The sequence below is a fragment of the Camelus ferus genome, chromosome 13, assembly GCF_009834535.1.
Source record: "Camelus ferus isolate YT-003-E chromosome 13, BCGSAC_Cfer_1.0, whole genome shotgun sequence".
Taxonomy (NCBI): domain Eukaryota; kingdom Metazoa; phylum Chordata; class Mammalia; order Artiodactyla; family Camelidae; genus Camelus; species Camelus ferus.
In genome coordinates this window covers 23,046,213-23,071,834 of record NC_045708.1, presented here as the reverse complement: position 1 = coordinate 23,071,834, position 25,622 = coordinate 23,046,213, and the positions used below count along the sequence as shown (strand labels likewise).

Genomic DNA, 25,622 nt, shown 5'->3' with positions numbered 1-25,622 from the left:
CTGGTCATGTGCTCATCCCCTGGTTGCCAGGGAGGCAGGCAAGAGTCCACCTTATTAGCTTCTGTAGGTGAAATGTGGCTGTTTCCCGCAAGCCCTTTACAGTATAGGATTTCCACGACATAAGAGAGGCATTCATCTGCTGAGTACCTTGCTTCCCCTCAAATTGCCATAGTCTCTCTTGCATCCAGACCATTCCCTTTGTCCCCTCTCTCTTCTCTAGGCAAATTCTCTTCATTCTTGAGATTTTATCTCTCTTAGATGTCATTTCCCCGCAAATCTGGGCTAGGTGCCCTTCTATTGTGTCCCCACTAAAGCCTGGACTTCCCCCAGCATATCCTCCGCCATTGTACTGAAATCACCATCTTTTCTTTTTTTTCCCCCACTTGACTACAAGTTCTGTGAGGGAGGAGACCCTGCCCTCCTTGTTCACCACTGGATCTCTAGCACCAAGCACAATACTAGGCACATAATATATGCTCACTAAATGTATATTGAATGAATCAAGTAAAGAACGAATAAGATGAATATTAATGGCACCACCATCCCCCTAGTCAGCTGGCCCCAAGACATTCTCATCCCCATCTGGTCTGGTGTCAAGTCCCGTTAATTCTATCTCCATAGTCCAGTCCCTCATTACCTTTCTCTTGGCCTTTGCAATAGCTCCCTGTGGTGGACATCTGTCCTTTCTGTATGTCCAATAGCTTTCTCCTCTTATTTTGGAAGTTGTCATTTGTTTTTGGCAACTACTTCTCCCATTCTTTGCAGTCTGAGGGAACTGTCAATCAAGGTATTCACCACCTTTGCCAAAGAGTGAACATGATATCCAAGCTTTAAATTTGAGTAGAATGACACAGATATTTTAAAAAACAAAAATGAGCTCAGTCATTCCAATGGTAGCATCCATGAGAAATTGTTTATTAGGTGTTGGGATAGCCTCACCCAAGTTTAGAACCAAAAGAGATAGTTGAAGACGTATTGCAGAGGGAGATCAGAGTATCAGCTTCATTACTGATAAAGTTTTTGGAGATGTTTTGTTTTTGTTTTTGTTTTTGGGAGGAGAGGTAATTAGATTCTATATGTATTTTTAAATTAATTTTTTATTTTGTTTTATTTTTTAGTGGTGGTACTCGGGATTGAACCCAGGACCTTGTGCCTGCTAAACACGCACTCTACCACTGAGCTATACCCTCCCCTGAGAAATATACCTTTAGGTCTTATTGACATGTGGGTTTGCTAATGCTGAACCCCCAAATTAATCTTTTCTACCCAGTCTCAGGCAGACTTGGAAAATCATAGTTTTCCCTGTGAGGGTCAGACTCCGGAAAATTTAGAGCACGCAGGAAGAGAGGAAAAAAGCATGGTTCTTGTGGGCAAGTAGATCTGAAAGAGAAAGAAGGAGGAAGAGCTGAGTTAACTCTAATCATTCTCCCTAAACTCACCAATCAGAGCAGTCACTCCTCCTCCTCCTCCTCTTGGGAGGATGGATGAGTGAGGAGGTGAGGTGGGAAGCAGAGTGTTACTCTAAAAGAAGTCCCTTCACATGGAAAAAGCTGGAGGAGGAAATAAATATTCCCCTAGGCATTGTCCCCTTGTTCCTGCTACCTAGATTACCCAAAGCAGCTCTGGGTCCTGCCATTCCTGAGGCTGTGGGTTATACAACTGTTTCCTACCAATTATCTCCTTTCTTGCTTAATGTAACCAGTCTTTCTGTTGCCTGCCTCCAAAGAACATGTATTAGTTTCCTACTGCTGCGGTAACAAATTTGGTTGCTTAGAAGAAAACAAATTTATTATCTTGCAATTCTAGAGGTTAGAAGTCCAAAATGGGCCTTATTGGACTAAAATCAAGGTGTTGGCAGAAGGTGTATTCCTTCCAGAGGCTCTAGGAGGGAATTTTTTCCTTGCCTTTCCAACTTCAGAGGCTGCCATGATTCCTCTACTTGTGGTCCCCAGCCAGCCAGCCATCACACTGCTCTGACCTCTGCTGTGTCACCCCATCTTCTCTGGATCTCTCGACTCCCTTTTATCCTTATGAGGACCTTCGTGATTATATTGGGCCTATCCAGATAATCCAGGATAATCTCTCCATCTCAAAATCCTGAACTTAATCACATCTGCAAAGTCCACTTTGCCGTGTGTGGTAACATGGTCACAAGTTCCAGGGATTAGGATGTGAGCATCTTTAGGGGGCATTATTTTGTCTACTGCAAAACACTGACAGAAATATTTCTTACCTTATCTTGCATTCATCTCTTTCTCTCCTCTCCAGTCTGTCCTGCAAGTGACCTTTATAAAATATGAATCTAATCATGACTATCCTACCTAAGAAACTTCCTGATTCCCCAAAGTCCATTGAATAAAACCCACAGCACAACCTACTCTCTCTCACTTTTGACGGTTTGCTCCAAATGTTCCTTCGGCCTGAAATGTTCCACCATCCCAAAGCCAAATCCTCTGAACCTTCAAGGTCCCTCTCACAGAAATCTCCATGATCCCTCCAGCTGGAACCCAGCTGCACTGTGAGTCCCACATCTGTAGAAGCTGCCTGTCTTATCGCCTGGCAGGACTGGGTACCAGCCAGTCAGACAGATCTCACTTTTTTGTGCCTTAGTTTCCTCTATTTAAAAAATTGCAGTAGGGGAGAGGACAGCTCAAGCTGTAGAGTGCATGCTTAGCACAAGGTCCTGGTTTAATCCCCATTATCTCTTCTAAAAACAAAAAACTAAATAAACCTGATTACCTCCCCCAACCAAAAAAAAAAAAATGCAAATAATAAAGTAGTTACCTCATATACAGTTTGTTGTGAGAATTAAATGAGACAATGCATATAAAGTGCTTAGCACCATCCTGGCATGCAGTACCAATAATAGGTAGATAATAGCAGTTATTATTAAAATTTAATAGTTGAGCAAATAAATAAATGAGGTACTCTCTCCTTCCCCAGGGCTGTCAATATTCCCTTTATGATCCTTAGTATGCCCAAATACTAGGATATTTTTTTAAAAGTGAGCGAATATACCTGACATTTGTGTATTTATGTGTAATCTGATTTGCTTTCTCTCCTGGGGGCTCCATGGATGGTTGGAATTGAGGGTAGAAAGGAAAAGCTGCTCCTATTGCCCCTTGTCTGGTGCCCTGGGCACATCAAACCTCCATAAACTCTGGTCTTCTTGGATTGAAGTGAATTCTGGGCACCAGAGGCTTCTACTGGAGAAAATGCACTTGCTCCCTACCTTCATCCTCACCCCCATGAATCCTGTGGTTTTCGGGGCACCAGCTTGTCATTCCCAGTGTTCATTGGGACTCTGCTACTGTGTGGCTTTGGGCTGATCACTGTATATCTTCCTGGAAAATGGGCATAACAATCTCCACCTCCTTCGAGGTCAGGGACCTTGTGGAAGTCCAGTGTGGGGATGAGGAATGAATGTGAACTTCTTTGGGGAGGTAAAACAGAAGAGACCAAGCTGAAGAGATAGCAAATTCATATTCAGGATGTAGAAAATGTATTGCGACAAGCCTGTGGGGAAACATAATTGTTTCATAATCACACTCTCAACTAAAGGTCCAAAGGGGCCCTTGGGGGTGGTCTTGCCAGGACCTCAGGGATTACTTCATGGAGGGTGTAGATGAAACTTTCACACACCAAAAAGCTGTCCAAGAGAAGGTCATCTCTTTTGAGAAAAACTACCTTTTCCTGACTTAAAAAGTTGATCTGTTTATGACAGAATTCATTATAGAACTTTTTGAAAATATAAAAATGCACAAGAAGGGGAGAAGCTCCTGTAATTACGCTATGCAGAGATCACCCCCTTGTAACAAACAAAATTGGGATTTTTTTGTAACTGCAATTTTGCATACTGTTTGGCGAATATTTTCCCGTGTGATTAAATATTTTAAACATGGGGGGATTCCAGTACACAAATTTGTTACAATTTATTTAACCAAGCTTTAATATTGAACATTTAGAATACTGCCTTTTTTTTTTCAATTTGCTTTGGGCTTTGGGGGCTGTTATAAGTGCTACACTTCGTATCTTTGTTACACAAATCTTTTTGTATATCCTAGATTATGTCATTTGAGTTCCTGGAAGTGGGATTGCTGGGCCAAAGGATATTTGATACATATTTGCCAATTTATGGTCTAAGACTGATTTTGTCCATTTATATGCCGACGGGCAATTTTAAAATACTTCATCGGAGTTGCCATTGTCATTAACTGTCAAAAGCCAACCTAGAACTCCTAGGCGGGTCTCAGTCTTGCTTCACTTTTTCCCGCCCACTCCGCACACCCGCCTCGAGCCCCACCCCCTGCCCCCTCCGTCCATGATGGCCCGCCCCTTCCTTACTCCCTCACTGGTTATGTCCAATCGAAAGACGTCTTCTCCAGTTTTGCCACGTGGTTGGTAAGGTGAAATGTCGGTCACGCTCAGGGATGGGAGAAGCAGGCTGACGGACGTGACGACGGGCCAGCGTGAGCGGCGAGCTGGGCATGCGTGGCGTGCGTGGCGCGCTGCCCTGGAAGCGTTAAACCTGCGAGGTGTGCGGGCGAGTTGAGCGGTGAGAGGCTTCGGCAGCCATGGCTCCCAACGTGCCCGCGGCCCAGCCGGCCCAAGAGTACCCTAAAGGCATCCGGGCCGTGCTGCTGGGGCCGCCCGGGGCCGGCAAGGGTACCCAGGTGAGCTGCGGGGCCGGGCTGGACAGCGGAACCGGTGGAACTCCAAGGTCGGGGGGGCCGGCGGCCTGGGTCACCGTGGAGCGAGGCCGCGGGCTGAGGCCTGGGGGCGCCCTGGCTGGCATATGGGGTTCTGGCAGGTGTTTGAGGGAGGGTCCAAATTGGAGGTTGAGGGAGTCTGAGTTAGGGTTAGAGTTCTTGAGGGGTCCAGGCTTGAGGTGTCGTGGTAGGAGATCTAAGAACTGATTAGATCCCTTATTAAGAGGTTAGAAGCTGAGAAGACTTGAAGGGTAAAGACTGCAGCCCGAGTGGAGGCAGGGACCCCAGACTACCTGCGATTTGGGAGGGAATTTTCAAGGGTTACGTTCCAGGCACTCCGGGTAGGGGTACGTTTCGTGTAATGATTAATGACTGAGGGAGCAGGAGCATCTCCTGCACGTGGGGTAAAGTGGGAGGTGGCCTGTGCTGATTAGAAGTACTGGTAAGGGAAGTGGGGTCTGACCTGCCTGAGCCACTTAAGCTGGGAGTGTCTCAGTATACCAGTAAGAAAACAGGCCGAGAGAGGTCAGATAGCTTTCCCAAGTTTGCAAAATTGACTTCATGGAGCCTGGAACCTCAGGAGCCACCGGACTCTGGGTAATTGGAGTCTGAAGTTGCTCTCTGCCCTAGCTGACTCTGGGGCCTCCTTTGGCATCTGGGACTAATGGGCCCATAGAGCAAGGTTGAGATTTATGATCTCTGTTAGGATTCAGAAGCCCATTGGTTGAATTACCATCAATATCTTCTGCCTGCCTGGCGTTTGGCATTGCCCCCGCCTCGGGGGGCCTCAGGTTTTTGCCTGTTGTTAGGATCTAAAGAGGGAATTCCTGAAAATCTGATCTCCTAAGGGAATGGGGTTCTAGGGGACTGCTTTGTGTCCCCCCTTCTCTTCCTAGCACTTGCAAAGATTCCAAAGTCTTGCCAAACAAACCATATGTCTTACTCCTCGGGACTCTTGTGACTCTCCAGCACGTTACTTGGCATTTGGTGGGGTTACTGGAAATGGATGAAGATAAATTCACATGGGTAATGAGGAGAAGAGAAGTCTGAGAGATTCAGTTCATTCCTGTTATTTTGCTTTTGGGCTCTGGCCACTAGGTCAAGATAGACCACTTTTCCTTTTCTCTCTATAGCCAGCATTGATTTGCCCTTGGGGCTCACTGTTACCTAATCCCCTTGTCCTCAGAAATACTGAATTCTCCTTTCTGTTGCTACCACCCTCAGTTATTAGGTAACCTGCAGCCCAGGAATGTTTAATCCCAAAGTCTGCAGACTTTTGCTGTGATGAGGTAAACAAGGTAGCTCAGATGCATCGATTGTTTTTTCTTCGTTCATATTGAAGTTAATAATTTCAGTAGTTGTGAAATGGACAACCCATCCCAGTGCTGAGACAAGGGCTTTATAGCTTTGTAATTTCTGTGCCTCAGTGCTCTCACCTGAAAAATGGGGATAATGCTTACCTGGCTCATTCAACTTTTCATGAGCACCAAACACTGGAGATAGAGCAGTGAACAAGACTGATAAGGTCCTTGCCCCCCTAGACAAAAATTTCATAAGGATATTGGAAGATTGTTATTATACATGTATAATACATATGTCGATGGCAACCTGGTACATAGTAAGTGTTCACTAATTATCGATTCCCTCATCTTAGTGGCATATCCCCCCAAATTTGGATGTATCTCTATGTAAAGGTTGATGTATTCAGAAAGTTTTGAAGAAAATTATACCTGATTGCTGATTTATAAGGGTGTATATATGATGGGAGTTGGTCAGAGAAGGCTTTGTGGAAGTAGAGGAGATGTTATTAAAGCTGGGACTTGAGGAAGGAGTAAGATTTACATAAGTCGCTTAACCTCTGTACACCTTTCTTTCCTTAACTGGAACAATAGAAATCCTGGTGGCTGTAGTTTTATGGAGTTAAAAAAAAAAAAGTGTTCATAATTCAGAGCTTGCAAAATGGCAGCCTGCAGCAGCCTGCAGACACACCCCAACTTTTTATTATGAAAGAAAACAGGATGGTGTAATGAGCCCCCTTGTACCATTATCCAGCCCCAACTAACATCAGCTGGTGGCCATTCCTTCCCCATCCACTCTCCCTCCACAAGTAATTTTAAAGCAGTTCCCAGACATCGTAACATTTCATTTGTAAATATTTCAGTGTATATCTCTAGAAGAGAAATTCTTTTTTTTTATAAATAAGCACAATGTCCCCTTAAAAACAATAATAGCAGTAAAAGTTCACATTTCCATTTATTTGTCTCACAAATGTGATCATTTCAAGTGTCTTTTAATTTACAGATTCCCCTTTTTTTCCTTGCAGTTTTGTTTGTTTTGTGGAAGTTATTTATCCTAGGAGTATCCTCTTTCTGGGGATTTTTTATTGTATCCCCATACCGTATTTAACATCTTCCTCTTTCCTCTCTCTTTCCTGTAAATTTCCTGTAGTTTGATCATGCACTTAAGCAGACCCAGGTTCAGTGTTTTGGTCCCGCTGCATCACAGGTGATGGCGTGCTGTCTGTTTGGAGGCACATCCTGTCAGCTTGTCTCTGGTGGTTAGTACCTGGGTCCAGGAATTCACTGTGGGTGGCAAAATGGTGGTCTAATTATCTCATTCCCTTTTCATTTATTAGCTGAAGTACTTCTATAAAGAGAAACTTCTCACCTACTATTTGGTATGGTTTGTATAATAAAGGCAGGATAAAAACTTGATTTATTCCTCTTATTTGTCAGCTTTCAAAATAATAAGTTGACCACACAGTGTTTTCAGTTGTGAAGTTTCACTTAAAAATCCAGAGCTCCCGTTTCTCTTGCGAAGTCAGATCTGGTGGTTCTGGGCCTCCATTCAGCGTGGCATACAGCTGAGTGACGCTGCCACTTAAATGGTCCATGTGCTCTCCTGTCCCCTGCATAGCCCTCTTCGCTGACTTTTGCTTATATTTGACCCACTTCATATGTGTTGCCTGCCTGGTCCCCATTGGTAAATGTTTGCAGTCTTTAATATAGAATTCCTAGTGCCTAGTGCCTGCTCAGTAATGTTTGTTTTCTTCACCACTAGTACTTCTTTTTATACCTGCATAACTCATAATACATAATATTTTATCAATTTCATGTTGGCATGGCTGAAGTAATCTGTTTTTAAAACTTCTTATTTTTAACTAAAGTAGTTAAACATTTTTAAGCTACCTGCTTTTGAAACATCTAGAACACTTGAGTTTGTTATTTTATTTAAATAACCTTACTTCCCTGTCTCCCTTTTTGGGTTGGGTGTTCCTGCAGTGTGGCCAAAACCAAGATGTGTTTCCTGTTTCCTCTGTCAGCCCCTTTCACAATTCCTTCCGTGTGTCCCACTGACGCCAGCTCTTCAAGGCCAGCACACTTAGGGCATCAGCTGCCATCTTACAGGTCAGGCTCTGCCAGTTACGTCAGTGCACAGACACTCACAGCCCAAACACAACTTTGTGGGACCCGCACTCTTATTCCCCCTTTTACAGTTAGAGAAACTGAAGCTGGAGGGGCTTATTCTCTAAGTTACAGGGCAAGTGATTGGCTGATCTTGCATCTGAATGACTCCAAAGCTCCTGCTCTTGCTGCTCTCTGTGGCCCTGGGTTAGATTTGTCTCCTACCCTGTGGATGTTTTGTTAAGTTCAGTGCTAGAGATGCAGAGCAGCCTTTGCCCTCTAGGGGGTGTAATATCACAAAATAGTCACCCATTGCTGGGTTATGTGACAGATGCCCCAGCCAAAGACTTTACTGTGTCATCTCATTTAATCCTACAACCCTAGGAGTAGTTCCTGTTGTTATCCTTGCCTTTTTACAGATAAACTGAGACCCAGAGTCTATATCCTGCCCCAGGACATAAAATAGCAAAGGTAGGATTTGAACTCATGACTGATTCTTGAACAGCATCACTGTTTCACATTGTTGCTATCAGTATAGGTGTAGAGGCAGAAACAAATGTGCATGCAAGCAATACATGCTGGTGCAGAGCACCATGCAGGAAGTGTCAGGTGAGTGACTAACAAATGCTAGGGTAGTTTTGGGATTAGACCAGGAACCATAATTTGTTGAGAGTCTTCCATTCTTCCTCCTACCTACCAAGTGATGGTAATAATATATCCAATTTATAGATGAGAAAATAGTCTCAAAGAATCACTGGCCCGAGGTTACAAGGTAAGTTAAGAGCCCTGTGAAGTAGACATTATCCCCGTTTGACTGGTGAGGAAACTGAGATTCTGAGAAGTTAAGGAACTAGCCCAAGGTCATACAGCTGTTGAGTGCAAGCAGCACTCCTGTGCAAATCTGTCTGACTCCAAAGTTCACGCTCTTGGCAGCCTGCTCATTGACTCCCATGCAGCCGGCAGGAAATGAAGGAGTCAGTCTTCTACCATGCCGTGTCGTCCCTCTGGGAGTGTTTTTCCATGCAGCCGTAGGATCCATTCACCTGGAACAGCACAGAAGAGTCCTGTGATTTGGGGTGATAAAAATAGAATGGTTAGGTTTAACAGCTCTTCTCTGGTGTTTTGGTTAGCCTTTCCCCTCGAACAAGCCTGACCTCCAAATTTTCCACCCAACTTAATTTCAACAGCCAAGAAGAAAGATAGGCAGACAGGCACAGCTCTCTAGGTTTGCGGCCACTGTGCCAGCCTGGAGGACCAGAAGGTTTTCTGTTGCCAGAGGGCCCTGAACTTTATTGGCTTCCCAAAGTACAGTTTTTAGTACCTCAGTGTTAAAACGTACTTTTTACTGTACTTCTTCATATTGTGCCAGTTTGCTAAAGCTGTACCTTGTGAAGTTAAAACTTTAAAAGCTTTTTGTAAAAGTTACAAAGTATAGTTTTTAATACTTCAACATTAAAGTATTTAGTACTTTAATCCCTGGCTTCCATTTTGGTATGAAGTCAGTTCTTTGATCGAACTGAATCAGTCCATGAGTCACAAACCAGCATTTGTTGCACTGAGCCCCATCTGCTTAACTTTTATTGTGTGCACCTAAGAAAACTCCCAGAGAACTGGTCTGAACAAGGTTCCGACCCTGCTTACTTCACAAAACAATTGAACCGGAAAACTAAGTATTAGGCTCCTTGAACTGACTGTATTCCTCATGAGTTCTGGATTATTCTTTGCCGCTATAAAAGCAGTGTTGAGCTGTCCGGAGTCTCTTCCTCTTCTAGTCTTCACTCTGTTGTATAGTCCACCAAACTGAGCTCATAGAGGACAGGGCTGTATCTCTTACGCATCTGTTTCCCTGGCTCCCAGCAGGGTTCTTAGAAGAGACATCCCAGTAAGTATTTTCTTTCCATAGGAATTAATATGGAATTAGGGCAGGGTAAGGGTAACAGCTAAGGCTCACTGAGCACTTACTATATGCCTGGCCCTGCATAAGCTGAACTCTATATAATCTCATCAACCCAGTGATATACATATTATTACTATCTCCATTTTACTTAGAGGAAATTTAAAATTTTAAAAAGTGATATTATTTTTCTCGAGTCACATATCCATTCTGGTGAATCTGGTATCTAAAACCCAGGCAGTTTGACTCCCAAGCCCACGCTTTTAACCAAAAGGCTGTACTGCCTCCTAAAGGTACTCGGCAAGTACTTACTGTTTGCCAGGTGCTCTTCGTGTCTCTCATCTGATCCTCACAGCGACCTTCTGAGATGGAGCCTTTTCGCCTTCATTTTAAACAGATGCAGAAACAGCCTCTGAGAGGTTAAATGACTTGGCCAAGATAATGCAGCTCCCTAGTGACAGGGAATGAGAAGAACTGAACTGCGTTCTGCACTGGCCCCAGCTGCCTCCCAGGCTAGTGGCCACAGTGCTTGACAACCACACGTCCATTCCTTCAGCAAATGTTCATTCCATACGTGACATGCCAGGCGTCGTGCCAGGTGCTTTATACACATGAACTCATTTAAACTCCACAGCAGCCATGTGAAGTGTTGATATTGCGATTTCTGTTCTTCCCGTTTGTAACGAGAAAACTGAAGCTTATGTGTCACTAGTGTGTCTAGTGGAAGTAGTGATAATAGCTGATACTTATGATGGCTTCCTGTGTGCTAGGTGCACTGTTTTAAATGCCTTACATGTATTATCTCGTGTAATTTCTTACTACAATGCTATAATCATATATTAAACTATAATATAAGGTACTTTTATCCCTGTTACACTTTAGGCATTTGTCAGAGTTCACACAGCCAGTAAATTCACACCCAGGCGGTCTGACTCCAGGACCTGCACTGTTAACTTTTTCTTGTTCTTTTCTTGCCCTCCACAGGCACCCAAATTGGCTGAAAACTTCTGTGTCTGCCATTTGGCTACTGGGGACATGCTGAGGGCCATGGTGGCTTCTGGCTCTGAGCTGGGAAAAAAGCTAAAGGCAACTATGGATGCCGGGAAGCTGGTAGGTTCGGGGGTACCAGTGAATATTGATATTCCTCAGAGTCTAGATCTGCACTGCCTGGTAGAGTAACCACCAGCTACTTGTAGCTATTGAAATTAATTTTAATTTAATTTAAAATTAACTTCCTCAGTCTCACTTGTCGCATTTCACGTTTTTGCTAGCCAGCATAGATATAGAATATTTCCATCATTGTAGAAAGTTCTGTTGGACAGCCCCACGCTATAGGGTGTTTTAACAAACTGGCACATTATATGACCTTTTGCAGTTGCAAGTTGCTTGGTTCATTCTGAATTTATGGCACTTATTTTGTTCATGGTACTCTTGAGGTTCCTTTGTGCTGGCACATTTTGTAATGTACCCATTTTTTAAGGCCAAAAATGAAACTGCCATCCCTAGGCCAGAACTCGAGGGTGTATTCAGGAGATGACTAAAGAAGTCACAGAGTGGTTTTTAATCTACTTTTGTGATTCGGTGTTCTTTGCCTCTAACAGAGGAGTAGCTCAGCAGTTGACAAAAGTAATCCTTATTTGGGGAATATAATAGCATTTTCTCTTGTCTTTAGTCCAGTTGACCTGATTGGACAAATACAATTTATTATCTACTAAATCTTCTTTGATCAGTGCCAGAGCTTAACTGTAACTGAGTTATTCTGGGACTTGGCCTTGGGACTCACCTTCAGAAATTTTGTGCTTTGCCGTCTGGTCTTTACATAGCTTAGAATGTTGGTTGGGGAGGGTGCTAGGCCGAGTTACTTCTGGTCCAGCTTTGAGATTCTGGAGCTGGAGCAGCCCTGCCTGCGCGCCCACCTGCCTCTTTTCTCCTAGCTTTCCCTTCACGTTAGTGAGGCCTTAAGCCAGAAACTTAGATATTTTGGACTTTGGGTCTTGGTGAAAGGTCCTGCACTGAGAAAGCACTGGGATGTGGCAACGAGATGACTTATCTCCAGCCTTCATTTAGTTGCAGAGCTTATACTATGTCCCCAAGTTCACAGCTGGTCCCAGGAGATAAGAGCGTTAGCTACCAAAATGGGCAGCCTTCCCTGTGATGCTGGCAGGGAACCTTTCTTCCAGTGAAAGCCCAGGAGGAAAACCAGTTTGGGGAAGCTTGGAAGGATCCTCATTGGGGTTTTTAAGAGAGGCTCAGAGACGAGTTGGGCTGGCTTCTTAGTTCCTTGGTTCTGACCCAGTCTTGCCAGGTCAGTGAACTTCTCTGTTGCGTCATGTCTAAGATGGCTTGGGCCACTTTACTGTTAGCCTGATCAAAATTGGGGAGCAGATAAAAGTTAGTGCCTTTCTACATTCTGGTCAACCCCATTCTCTCCTGGAGCCGTCCCCAAGTAATCTCTCAGCCATATGCCTTCACTTTGTTGTGTCTTGAGGACAGCTGATTGCTGAGAAGCTGTTATCTGATGGTTAGGGCTCTGACTAATGGCCAGAGAGGCTTCCTGGTAGGGTGGCAGGCACTGGAATCCTCTTTTCTCATCCAGAGTATTGGAACACAGGAGAATCCCAGGGGGAGAGAATGTGTATATGGCAACCAGAGAAATAATCATGAAACTGCGTCTTCCAAATGAAGTCACTCCATATTTTCTCTTATTTTTGCATTTTGGGGATCAAGAAAACATGCAGTTTAGTAATTGGGTTACACAGAGACAAACTTGTGGCCTTGGAATTGGGCTAATGTCACCTAATTAATGGATTTAAACTTTTGTTTTTGACTTCCAGGTGAGCGATGAAATGGTTGTGGAGCTCATTGAGAAAAATTTGGAGACCCCTGCATGCAAAAATGGTTTTCTTCTGGATGGCTTCCCTCGGACTGTGAGGCAGGCAGAAATGGTGAGCGGCTTGGTTTTGTATCACCATCGCGAAAAGGTGCACTCTGGCCCTTTATCTCTTCATTCCTTTGAGGGAAATGGGTCTGATTGAGCTCTGGTAGCTTAGGTGGGCCACACGCTCTTTTACAGCTTGATGACCTCATGGAGAAGAGGAAAGAGAAGCTTGATTCTGTGATTGAATTCAGCATCCCAGACTCTCTGCTGATCCGGAGAATCACAGGAAGGTATTTGTCCCCTGAAGATCCCTTCTTTTCATGCTTCCACGGGAGCGGCTCTTGCCTAATCCCAGCCATGAAGCTTAGTGCCATTTCATCATGGCTTGGTCTTATTCGGTGCCTTGGGACGGGGATGTGGACAGAAGAGCAAGGGGTCTGAAGTCTGGCAACAACTCAGTCCTCTCCAGCCTTTTAACTCTGACCCTGGGCAAGTTTCTTAACCTCTCTAAGGCTGCATCCTCAGAGTGGGGTTAATAATCCTGCTTCGGGGAACCCCTGTGCATGGTGGATAACATAATGTGCGTAGTTCAGAGCCCTGCTTTCGTGGGCACTTCAGAGACGCTGAGCTCTTTACATGTGTATCTCCAGTGTAGTGCTTTTTAAATCCGATTCCAGTTGGAGTTGCCATACCTTGCTATAGGCTTTTTATTAATTATAAAAATAATAGGATCATCTACACAGAGTTTAGAAAATTGAAGAAAAACTTGCTTAAGGTCCAGCCACCTTAGCAAAAATCACTGGCTTTTTTTGCATGTACATTTGTTTAAAAGTGCTTGTTTCTCTATAGTAGTCAACACTGGATGCTTCTGCTTCAGCAGTTTGTTCTGAAAGAATGCCACTGCTTTAGGCTACAGTGTCCTCTACCCTCTTTCACTGTCACTCTGCCATCTGCTTTGTGCCCTCCAGAAATATGTGCGAAGCTCTCAAGCACTAATAAACCCCCACATTCTTTTCTTTGTTAACGGGCTATAGCTTTTTATCCCTTCTTCGTTTTAATGGAGTCTCAGAAAGGTGGTCAGCCTACCCTCTTGAACCAGACATCCGTGACCATTGCTTTTAACTGGAGCCTATTTCACAGTAGACGAACCATCATTTACTTAATTGTTCCCCTGTTGTGTATTTGTGTTTCTTCCAGTTGTCCACTGTTAAATTGATGTTATAACCATCATAGTACATGTAAACTTTTGGATTTAGTTGGGAGAGAATAATTTCCTATTGTAAAGTTTATTACTTTGATTTCCTAATGAGGTTGAACTTTCTTCCATGTGTCTTCAGTCCATATCTTTACGGAGAGAGGCAGACCTGTAAACAGACAACAGAGTGAGTGTTAGAGGTGTTTTCCTCGAAGGCTTTAATAGATACAGTGGGATCCACCTTATATTAATTTTGTTTTCAAAGATCCAGGTTTCATGTTTCTAGCTGTCGCATAGGCTCCTTCAAGCAGGAATTTTTGCTTCTTTGCATCCCCACTGGCACAGAGTAGGCAAAACTGATGTAGTCCAAGAAGCAGTAGGATTGACAAGACAGGACATCACCAGGGCTAGGGTCTTGGCTGTGTAAGGCAGATGTTAACAGTACTGGGTGACGCTAGGGGCCTTTGATGTTATTGGCCCGGCTTCCTAAGTGCCTGCCTTGTGCACAGCACCAGACTCTGGGAGCAGAGGACCAGGAGAGGATATAGAAGAACAATGTGCTGATGCCCATCTCTGACCTCAGAGAGTCTACAAGCCACACATGAAACCTGGGCTGTTAACTGCAGTAGGAAGTCCAGTAAGAGAGCCTGGGGGCAGGGAGGGAAGGCTGGCTAAGAGAGGTGTGAAGTCAAACTTGACCTTCCTGGATAGAGGGGATCTTGCTGAGGCTTTCCCAGGAGGGAGTAGAGGCAAGAATGAGTTTGGGTTGGGGGAGGGGCTCTAGCTGGGGCTAGTGGCAGAATGTTTGTCCAGAGTTGGAGGAATGGCCGAGGCTGCATAGTAGAATGTGTGGGGAAGGTAGACTTGGGGCTTCACTGGGGAAAGTCTGCCAGGTGAAGAGGGTGGATGTGACAAAGAGTCAGGAGTGCTGGGATGTTCTTAAGCCACTAGGTGTTGTGGCAAATCTAGCACTCTGAGAACATTTGCTTGGTCCTGGCATACAGGCTAAACTGAGGGAAAGGAGAAACAGACAAGGACCCCACCTAGGAGCCTGATGTGAAGTGATGGAGGCTTTTAACTGGGGTTGGCTGGTGGGGAGCCGAGAGATTCTGAAGAACAAACTACGGAATTGTTGTAGAGGGAACAAGACTCAGTCTCTAAATTTGATGGTGAGTGGTGTGGTGTGGCCCCCTTTCCCCACAGAGAAGGAAACAGAACAGGCCAGACTGGTAAAGGTGTTTTTCCAAGTTCATTCTGCATGTCAATGGTAGAACTGGCACCAAAAGCCTGCTTTCTGTCTCCTGGTGCACTATGTTGATTGTTGTAAGAAAAAGAGACAGGAACTAGTTGGTTTAATATGGATCTTTATTTAAATCTGGTATGAAAAGGACCCCACTGTAAATATCTTCTGAATTGGCTCTGACTCCACTTCTAATAATGTTATGGGTTATTATTTTATTTCTTGCATAAATGTGGTTGGTGATTTTTGGTTTTAACCTATTCAGTGTTGGCTGTCTGGTATCATTAACCTAATGTCTTGTACCATCCCTGTTTTGAAGATGGGAAAATAGGTGTCTGAAGTGTCACCCTTAAGGCAGCAAGCAGTGGCTGTAGCATCCCAGCATCCATTTTCACCTCCACATCCAGGCCAGACCTAGTGGCTCATAGAGCTGTTTTGGTTGGTACTTGAGACCAGACCCATTTTGTGAACTTGAAGATTGGACTTTCTTTCATTTCGCTTCTAGGGAGTGAGCCTTGCATTCCTCTTAAAGCGATGTTTGGGAGTGAGGAAGAAGCAGATGGCTGAGGGAATCTGAGAGTGAGCAAGAGATAATGTCAAGATGTGGAGTGGAGAGGGTTGTGTGTGTTGCAGCCTGGCTGCTATGTGCCGTGTGCTCTCCAGAAGGTGAAGGAAGCCTGGTCCACATCTGCTGCCCCCCGCCCTTCCCAAAGGGAGAGCTGCAGCGGAGCCCAGCAGCTTCCTCTCCCTGCGTCTCCCAGTGGATGTCATTTCCCAGTGGATGCACCAGAGGAGCCCCTCCAGCAACTCAAGTGTAGGAGAGAGGGCCCAACCTTATGTTACATGATTGCAGGCAGAGGCCCATTCAGTATAATGTATTCATTCTGCCATCACCTTGCCCCCTATGCTGTAAATGGGACCACCATGCTCTATAAATGCCCCCCCCAAAATATGCTGTCGTTAAAACACAGCATCACATTTTACAAACGTGTGTGACTTTGATAGTCTAACCCAGACTTTCCCTTCTGATGCGCCAAGATATTGATCCCCTCAGCCCCCAGAGCAAGCATCCCAAGTACTTTTTCTGTGCATGCCAGAAAGTGGAAAATGTTGGGAAGCTCTGGTCTAACAGAACTTCATGAGAACAGCCATCAGTTAAACAAGCAGACCTTGTTTGGCATAGAAGTGGAAAACCACACGAACTCAAGTGGGCCCTGGCTCCTGAGCAGTGTTTGGCCTGCCTCCTTCCCTTCTTAGGTTTTTGGGGCTCCTGTGGTATGGCCACTCCTAGATGGGAACATGGGCTTGTTGCTTCAGGGGACACAGCACAGATGCAACTACCAGCTACATCTTCAGTGCCAAATAAATGCTTCTTCTTGGGCTCTTTATTCCATGACTTGTTTAATATGTCATTTTTCATGATGCTTTGAATGTTGCCCTCTGATGACTGGGCTCTCTGTACCTGTGTGGTCCCAAAGGTGTGCAGCATCGTCTAGTGGTGTTGGCATCCATAGCACATGTTTTTCCTGTAGCTTCTTTCTGGTTTTATAACCACACTAGGTTAGAAAATAAGGTTAGTTTCTCTCTCCCCCATAGCACTTTGCCCAGATCTCTGTTAAAGGATCACCACATTTATTGTAGTTCGTTATTTCCACATTTGTCTCCCCGTCTACTTTAAGCACTACTTGTGAGCAGGGATCTTGACTCATTGCTCTGTAGCCCCTGGATTCAGCTTAAGTCCTAAATCGGACTAGGCACTTAGTAAATTCTTGTTGAATGAATGGGTGAGTAAATGAATGGCTGTGTGAGACCGGCCCCACAGTGCCTTCTCTCAGTCCTGAATTAGGCAGTTGTGTTAGCATCTTCAGCCATTCAGTTTAACACTGAGTCAAAATAGAAAACATAACTCACTCTGGCATAAGCCCAGTTATTTTCCTAAGCAAGAAAAGCCTATAACTGGGTTCTCTGCTGGATTAAAGTCCTTGCATCCAGTTTCTCTGTCTGTGCTTGTCATCTTGGAGACCGCTGGGGTTCAGGCAGCCTCATTTGTGTTCATTTGCTGTCTTTCAGGCTGATTCACCCCGCAAGTGGCCGTTCCTACCATGAGGAGTTCAACCCCCCAAAGGAGCCCATGAAAGATGATGTATGTAAACCCAAGACAGGAAACTTCCTTTTCTTTCCTTCCCCTTTCTTCCTTCACTGTCTTTCTCCCCACTTTGTTCTTTCCATCTTCCCTTTATTTCTACCAGTATTACTGACTTAACCATGAACAATAACACTATCACATAAATCACACGGGCTGTGGCTCATCTGCAGTGTCTCTCCAAGTGTTTTATTGCTTGACCTGAGGTCACTACCAGTGCCACCTACTTCGCAGGGCCGAGTTTGTACCTGTCTTTTGTCCAGAGCAGCCCTTTTCTGTATCGTGGCAACCTAAATAAATGGTCAACTAATCAGGAGAAGAGCTGCTGGGAAGCCCCTAAGTAGAGCCAGGGTGGGGAGAATAGTACTGAAGAGAGTTTTGTGGACCAGCCCTGCTTCAGAAGAACATCCTCTCTCTCTAGTGACTGCCGTGCCCTACAGATTCAGAAGAGCTTGGCTAGGTTAACACTGCCAGGTTCTTGCAACAGTCTTCAATCTCTTACAGATGTAAAAGGGAGGATCTCACACATGCTCACTGTAACATTTGCCATAAATTGTCCATTTCGTCTGTTTTAGAGCACGTGGGCTACAGTAAGAATTTCCTGGATTTACCTTTGTCATATGAGACAAGTTCATCAGGTCATCAGGTCATACAGGTTCCAAAGCCATCGTCAACTTGGTCACATTTCACAGAGTTGGTAATTCTACATGCTCACTTCACTTACCACTTTCAGAATGTTGATGGCTGACACCTCAGTAAAAACACTGAATACGTAGGCAACTGAGATCCTACGTGTTAATGCAGCTCTGATTTTGATGTATTCTCCTGGTCTCAGGGGCATCTGTCTCCTTGTTTCTGACTCTGGAAGTGTTTGTCTTGGAAGCTGAACAGCTGAGCACAAACTGAGAGAGAAAGACTGTGCCCGTCCCCTTCTCTCAGCCCTTCCCTTGCAGCTGCTGTTTCAGGCTCCCTGACTTCTCTGGACCAGGTGGTCTGCTCCTGGGACCGACTTGCTGGAAGTAGTGAAGTTCTTCATAGCTCTCTATTGGGGAGGGTCTAGATTGTCTGTCTTTCCCTCTGAAGGACTTCAGGTTCAGATAGCGCCTCAAATTTGCATCTGGCATAAGGAGACCTTGCTAAGAATCCTGGCCTTTCATTGCCCTCGCCTGTTCTCAGGTCACCGGGGAACCTTTGATCCGCCGATCAGATGATAATGAGAAGGCCTTGAAAATCCGCCTGGAGGCTTACCACACTCAGACTACCCGGCTGGTGGAGTACTACAGTAAACGGGGGATCCACTCGGCCATCGACGCATCCCAGACCCCTGATGTCGTGTTTGCAAGCATCCTGGCAGCCTTCTCCAAGGCCACATGTAAAGACTTGGTTATGTTTATTTAATGTCGGGTCCAAAAAGGAATTCTTTCTTCTTCCTATCCCTGTTGAGGGAACGGGTGGGATTGGCAGAGCAGGCAGAGGGAAGCTTCCTCAGGGCAGCAAGAATATCATTTGATGTACTTATTAAAAAAGCACTTGCTCCATCTATCTTTGGCGTGTGTGCAACTCTCATCTCATCTGTGTGTGTGTGCGTGTGTGTTGATGTAAGTATGTGTACACTTTCCTACTCTAAGTTATAGGCAAGGTTGCTTAACCAGATGTATAGTTTTTTAGCCATACTTTTAATTTTATTTGTTGACCAAAATAAATAACTCAGGTATCTGCCAGGTACCCTAGTTCCCTGGTATTTATTCTGTCTCTACCAGATAATTGGAAGCTCAGAGTCACGTGAAGTCAGGCAGAGCCACAGTTCCTAATGACAGACTGTTGGCTGTAAATTCCACTTTTTCTCACCCATAAAGAAAAGCCAAATGAGTCAGTGTATGGACAGGGATCATTAAGTTTTTTGCCCTAAATGGAAGGGAAAAGGCACTTACATTATAGATTCCAGAAATTACTGGGAGAGGGTATCACCATAGAGAGATCTAAGCCAAGTTGGAATATTTTTGTGATCTGCGTCGTGATTCTGTAAAGTAGGAATCATTTGGAACCTGTGTTTGAATACTGGATTGTTGCCAAAGAATTAACCAGGTGAAAGGTCCTTTTGAATTTATAGAGTGTCTTTTGAACATCCAGGGTGAGCATCTGAGAGCAGCCAGTCCACTTCCCCAAAGAGAGACCAGGGCAGGTTTCTTTTTATCTTTAACATTTGCCTCTGTCCCCAAATGTGAACAAAACAGTGATTTGAGGGTGATTTATTTTTGGATCATTTTGATTAGAATTTATTCAAACCCAGTCTCTCTGCAGGATGTGAAACCCAAATCAGATGTATCCATTTTAAACTCAATCCTCTCCCTTCCAGATCCAATCCTTCACCCCTTACAGTATGATGGTGATGGCACAGATTCCCCGAGAAAGGATCACCCCAAAATAAGATCACCCATGACACTAGCCAGCTTTTGTTATTCCTAACCTCATCTCCCCAACTATTAAGCATTCTCTGGGGTCCATGCTGTGCCTTTTGGTCTCTGGTTTGATTTGTCGCAAACAGATGAATTAATAGACTGCTGTGAGGGACCACAAAAACAGCAGCCTCTGGAAAAACCATTAGAAACTCAGCGGCAGGTCCAGTAAATAATACCACCTGCCAGGCATAATGTGCTGACTCAGTGCAGTGGACGCTGAAGTGCCCAGTCCCCATCTGACCTGAGCTCTCCTGCTATCTAAGGGACCTCCAGAGGGCTTGTCCTATGTCCGCCTGGAAGCTGGCTGCGGGTACGTGGCCGTCTTGCATCCCTCTTTGTCCGCTTCAAGTGAGTGTCTGCTGGCTCTGCTCTGCCTTGTTTCCATGGCTGTAAACTAATTCCACCCATTCTTAACGGAAATCCAGTCTGGCATGGGGTATTTCTGGAAAGCACATGACTTCTGGGAATGGACAGGGAAAGGGAGTGAAACCAAAACTATCTGCTGTGTCTACAGGAATCTGGGCTCCTGCTCTGGGTGAGGGTGGCCTCATGGATCTTAGAATCGACTCCCCTTTGACTGGGGACAGTTGCAGGCACTTGGTCTCAAAGTTGAGGTCCTTGAGTGTTTGCTAATTGAGTGTGCATGATCCTTGCTCAAATATTTGTCATCCATCAATATACATTCACATGTGTGCACACGTGTGTGTGATATTTGGGCTGCCGGTAAGAACTAGAAGATCATGGGGAAATCATGCCCTTTGGGGGTGGTTAGGATTCAATTTTTGCTTCATTTAATTCCAGAGCCTTAACCTCAGCAGGCATGAGAGCTTTCACCTGGCAGAGAAATGTCCAGTGTTTAATACATTTGGTTGCTGGGGCATGCATGCCAACCTTCTCTGATATTTACATGATTTTTAAAAACCCATTTTGTTCTCTCTTGTTTCCTCTCTATTTCAGCCTAGTAACAGAAGGCCAGGCGAGACTGCACCACTGCTCATCACCCTGCGGCATGATCCCTGCTCTTAGGTGCTGGGCAGAGGGGAGGGGTGGTCAGGGTGAGGATGGAGAGGGAGGACTGGGAAGAGCAGCAGTGTTGTAGTGAGCGATTTCTTTTACAGAGAGTAGGAGTCTTCAAAAGTATAAGCAAAGGGGAAATTTAATGTTTTAAAACACCGATTGGAGGGTATAAATAGAAACAGGGAGATGCAACATTCTTTCTAAGGAATCATGTTTTCATTTACTCTGGACTGGTGACAATATTTTTTAAAGCCAGTGCCCTAATACCTCAGCTTTTATCAGAACCTCTTGCCAGCCCAGGAGTGCAGGAAATTAACACGGCTGTCCTGCCTGTCCTGTAGCTTGAAACAGGGTAGGAGTTGACTACTAACCCTGGTTCCCTACTGTGAGATCAAGCTGTCATCTCCACACTTGAAAGAGATATGGAGTGTGTTCATGAGGGCAGTGGCTCAGCAAATCAAGTTTACTGGAGTCGTGCGGCAGTTGGGGCAGGCTGGTCTCGCTCCCTTCCCGACTCACCACTGATTTACCAGCACACCTGCTCTCGTGGGTAAGCTCTTGGCAGCCACCCAGCACATGCCACAGTCCTACACTTTTGCCTTCCTCCATCCGTGATGTGTGAAGAGACCCTTTTTAATAAATGAGCAAGTGTCCTAAACAACATGTTCCAAAGATTATCCTTCCGATCCTCAAATTCTGTGACTGGGATCACTCAACAGCACTGTGATGTATTGTTTCCAATGAGGTGCCTTTCTTAACTGTCCAAATGCTGCCTTGTTTGGCCCCTAAATCAATAAAGTGTGTTAAAAATTTGTATCCCCTGTTATGGCATTTTTTAAGGGGATCTGGGCTAGAAAAATGACATTGAATTCTGGATCTGACTTGGAAGCCCTTTCTTGTGACTGGAAGCCGTGAGGCAGGAAAGTCCAAGTGTGTATTCATACAAAGAGCCTGTACCTTATTGACCTCCTGCTCATATACAGGATTTTCTTGAGCCTGAAGACAAGGAGCTTGGTCTAGTGGAGACAGCGCTGTGCTTGGAGTTCAGGGGATGTGCGACGAACCGCAGCCAGTCATTTACTCTGTTCCTATTTCCTCGTCTGAAAAAAAGAAACTGGCAGTACCGCCTCCTCAGACTCATTGGCAGTAAATGAAGTTTATAAGAAGAAGCTTTTTGCTTGGTGCCTGGCACTCAACAGACACTAGATAAATGCTAGTTGGATCCAAATATACACAGAAAAATATCTGCTTCCTGCCGGGCTGGATGGTTGTTGAGCGGACAGTTGTCCACAGCCTAGAAAGCCAGTGCTTCTGATCCCTAAGCCAGGGATTTGGCTGCCTTTTCAGCTGCCTCTATTACTCTTGGTTGCTTCTTTGTAAATCCATTTCTTTCCCTGCAAAAATCAGCTTCAATTAAGTGTCCAAACTGAAGCTCTCATGCTCTTTGGAAGGGCTGCCTTTGCCAGGGAAGTTTCTGAGAAATGACTGCTGTTCCCAGAAACAGAGGGAGCCAGGCTAGAAGCACCATCACTCTGCTGCGGGCGCTTATTCCTGAGAGAGGCAGAGCATCACTGGTACGAAGTCCTCCTCCCCCTGCCAGCTCCTCCCTCTTCTGCTTCACCACTTCCCCACCTCTGCAGAGTCATTTTCAAGTGTCAACGTGACTTATTTGCTCTGATCTTTTTGTTCCCTGAAATATTTAAATGCCTCATGAAAATTTTCTTCCTTTCCTTGATCAGCATGCAGCAAACTTGGGGAAATATTTATCAGACCAGCCTAGGAGAACTCCTAGTATAGTTGGAAGGAATAAACTGAAGGAAGATGGGGTGAGCTGTTGCTCACCCTCTTCTCTGGGCTTGGTCTCCATCTGGACACCGAGATGGATGAGGTAAGAATCACTACCATTCTGGGAGGGCTGCCGTGCCAGGCGCTGTGCGGCGGTCCCACACCCACGACTTCGCTTGACCCTCACAGAGCACCCTGGGCAGGTACAACTGCCATTCTCCTGTCATAGGCGAGGACAGCAAGCCTCGGAGCAGTGAAGTCACATTCCTGAGGGCACACGTAAGAAACAGAGTCACGACGCAAACCCCAGACACCACAGTCTGTCCCCTTGGGCTTGTTGCTGAGTTGATTGAGTGACTGGCAGAAAGGGCCTTTCCAGATGAGTTGTTTCACAGACGCCCACACCACCTGAACTGATTTTAAAGAAATCGCTGCCAATCTGAGGATCCAGGGCACGTGTCTTAGGATCTCTTGTCTGCACACAGTGTCACGGATGGGATGCAGTGGGGTGGAGAGCAGCCTCAGCCCTCAGGAAGCCTTACCAGCCTTCTCTCAGGAAGCCAGCTAAATGAATCAGAAGACGGATTTCTGCAGCACCTCCTCCGCCATGAGCCCTCTGGCAAGTTACCATACCTCATCAGCTGGATGGGAATGACCCTACCCCTCCTGTGTGCTGACAACACTGGAGACCAAAAGACCCTTGTGGACTGGGATCCCAGGAACACAGCAGTGTTCGGTGTATGCTGATGGAGTTGAGAGAGAAAACATGGGCATTGGCAAGAGCTGTTGTCTTCCTGACTCAGGAACCAGGCTAGGCTAAGGATTCTTAACCTGAAGATTTGGGAGTCCATGGACCTCTGAAACTGAGTGTGGAATTCTGTATTTTTGTATTTTCGTAATTAGTGATAGATTAACATATTTAATGCTTATGTGTGGTAGGTTCTGTATACATTATCTCATTTCTTCTCAATAACCATGGGGAAGTAAGTACTATTACCATCTCTGTCTTATGTCTGTGCGTTTTGAGGCTCATACATCTAGGAATGGCTGAGTCTGGTCTGTGGTTCCACACCCCCACCTCTTACACTGTGCCAGTTGCTTTGACACTGCTGGGAGAAGGGAAGGATTCTCAAGGTGCTCACAATACAGGGAATGCTGAATGAAAGAAGAAATTCAAGTAGGTTTGCTCTGTCACAGTGAAGAACATGGGTCAGGGGTGCTGCCTCAGGTAAGGCCTTTTTCTGTGTCATTTTTCTTTCTTGCTTCCTTGCTATGGGCACAGAAGCTTCAAAGTACCAGATTTGCAGAGCTCTTAGGACCACCAGTATTCATTCCAGAAGGACGAGTCACTGTGGGAGAGGGGAGTCAGTCCATCCATCCGTCCCCTTCCCACCATCCCTGCTGGTTCTGGAAAGGGTGGCAGCACTCTGCTCACGGTCCTGCTCTCTCAGGCTGCAGCCTCACACATCTAGTGTCATTGGGTGATTCACAACCCCAGAGGGAGCACTATCCCCCTGGCATCTTGGGAATGTGGCAGCTCTGTGTTTCAAGTTGTCCTGGGCAGTGTGACGGTGAGCTGCTCTCACAGAAGGCCCCTTTCAGGTGCCCCCAGCAGAGAGCAGAAAGGAGTAGAAAGACAAGTTGTCAGAGGCAAGGCCAGGACAAGACTTAGGCCCAGATACCCTGCCTGTAACTCAGGCTGAATAGATCTGTACTTTGAGGGTAAAATTGCTGTAGAGAAAATCATTATGTTGTATGGTGTCCCTTAGGTAAAGACTTCTGGGACAGAGCTCTCTGAGCTTAGAGCTAGGAGATCCTTTTGTTTCCTATTTAGCTGGTGTGCATTTTACTAGGTAAGAAGTGCTTCACTCTCAACTGTTTTCCTTTTGCCCTGGCAGCAAGGAAGCTCCCCTTATGTTCACTTGCTTTGCTTTCCTCTGCCATGGTTTCTTAATAAAATTCTTACCCCACCTCACCCACACTCAGCTATTGTCATTTTAAGTGTTTCCCTGCTCGGACGTGTGTTGTAAACTGCCTTGAGTCTATTTTGGAAAAGAGGTGGGGGTGGGGCGGGTATAGCTCAAGTGGTAGAGCACGTGCTTAGCATGCACAAGGTCCTGGATTCAATCCCCAGTACCTCCTCTAAAAATAAATAAACCTAGTTACCTCCCCCACCCCTGCCAAAATAAGTAATACAATAATAAACAAATCAAATATTCTTAAAGAGAAAAAAAGTGAGGTGTGAAGAAAAGGCTAATGATGTGGTACAGGAGGTCAGACTGCAGAAAAGCGGGTAGCTTCGTGCAGAAAGCGGATCAGGGTGGCTCTGGGGAGGGAGATTGGGGCATCCCAGGTAAGGGGCGTGGCCCGAGGGAAGGTACAGAGCCCACTGGCACTCACTGGCAGCTTTCACCTAGAGAGCCCCTATACTTGGGAAATCTACAACTGGTTGGAAATGGTGTTTTTCAAACTAAGCAAGGGGACCATAGAAGAGAAGTTTTTCAGCTCAAATGTAATGTCAAGAACCCAGAAGAGCAGGAGATGAGGGTGCATACATCAGCATGGAGTTGACAGCCCACCTGCATCCTTCCGTCTTCTCCTGAACTCTCCACATCAGTGCTTTAACCAGGAATTGGGTGATCCTTTGCTTTGAGACCGTAGAGGGGGGATTCTGAGTTTTACTCTCAGCTCAGTGTTCAGTCATGTGCCTAGAGGTGTAGGCATGGGTTCTAGGGGTGACAAAGATGTCCTGTGGTTAGATCTCGGCACTGACAGTAGCTCACTGTGTACCTTGGGGAGATGTTTAACTGAAGTTGAAGATCATAGCACCCATCTGTGGGTGGGCAGAGTCGATATGAATTGAAAAATAGCAGCTGCCCAATAAATGACAGTTTTTTC

The 25,622-nt window shown here is 45.4% G+C and overlaps 1 protein-coding gene across 4 annotated transcripts; it reads left to right on the top strand.

The window, feature by feature from the left end:
• Positions 1-4,449: 4,449 nt before the first annotated feature.
• On the top strand, positions 4,450-21,755 carry AK2 (adenylate kinase 2). 4 transcript variants are annotated; one of them, XM_032495851.1, is made up of 8 exons: positions 4,451-4,673; positions 10,992-11,117; positions 12,842-12,952; positions 13,081-13,175; positions 17,391-17,463; positions 18,640-18,835; positions 20,186-20,270; positions 20,880-21,755. In XM_032495851.1, the coding sequence occupies exons 1-8, from the start codon at positions 4,575-4,577 to the stop codon at positions 21,019-21,021; spliced, it is 927 nt and encodes a 308-aa protein (XP_032351742.1). In that variant the 5' UTR covers positions 4,451-4,574; the 3' UTR covers positions 21,022-21,755. The 4 variants fall into 4 exon arrangements, with proteins under 4 accessions (XP_032351745.1, XP_032351742.1, XP_032351743.1 ...); XM_032495852.1 differs by having other exon boundaries at positions 4,452-4,673; positions 20,186-20,232; XM_032495853.1 differs by lacking the exon at positions 20,186-20,270 and having other exon boundaries at positions 4,457-4,673.
• Positions 21,756-25,622: the final 3,867 nt, after the last annotated feature.

Bases quoted from the DNA above. Each gene is read 5' to 3' on its own strand.
- AK2 (XM_032495851.1), top strand. From the start codon at position 4,575: ATGGCTCCCAACGTGCCCGCGGCCCAGCCGGCCCAAGAGTACCCTAAA. The intron at 11,118-12,841 runs GTAGGTTCGGGG...TTTGACTTCCAG, and splicing joins CTATGGATGCCGGGAAGCTG to GTGAGCGATGAAATGGTTGT. The intron at 17,464-18,639 runs GTATGTAAACCC...GCCTGTTCTCAG, and splicing joins AGGAGCCCATGAAAGATGAT to GTCACCGGGGAACCTTTGAT.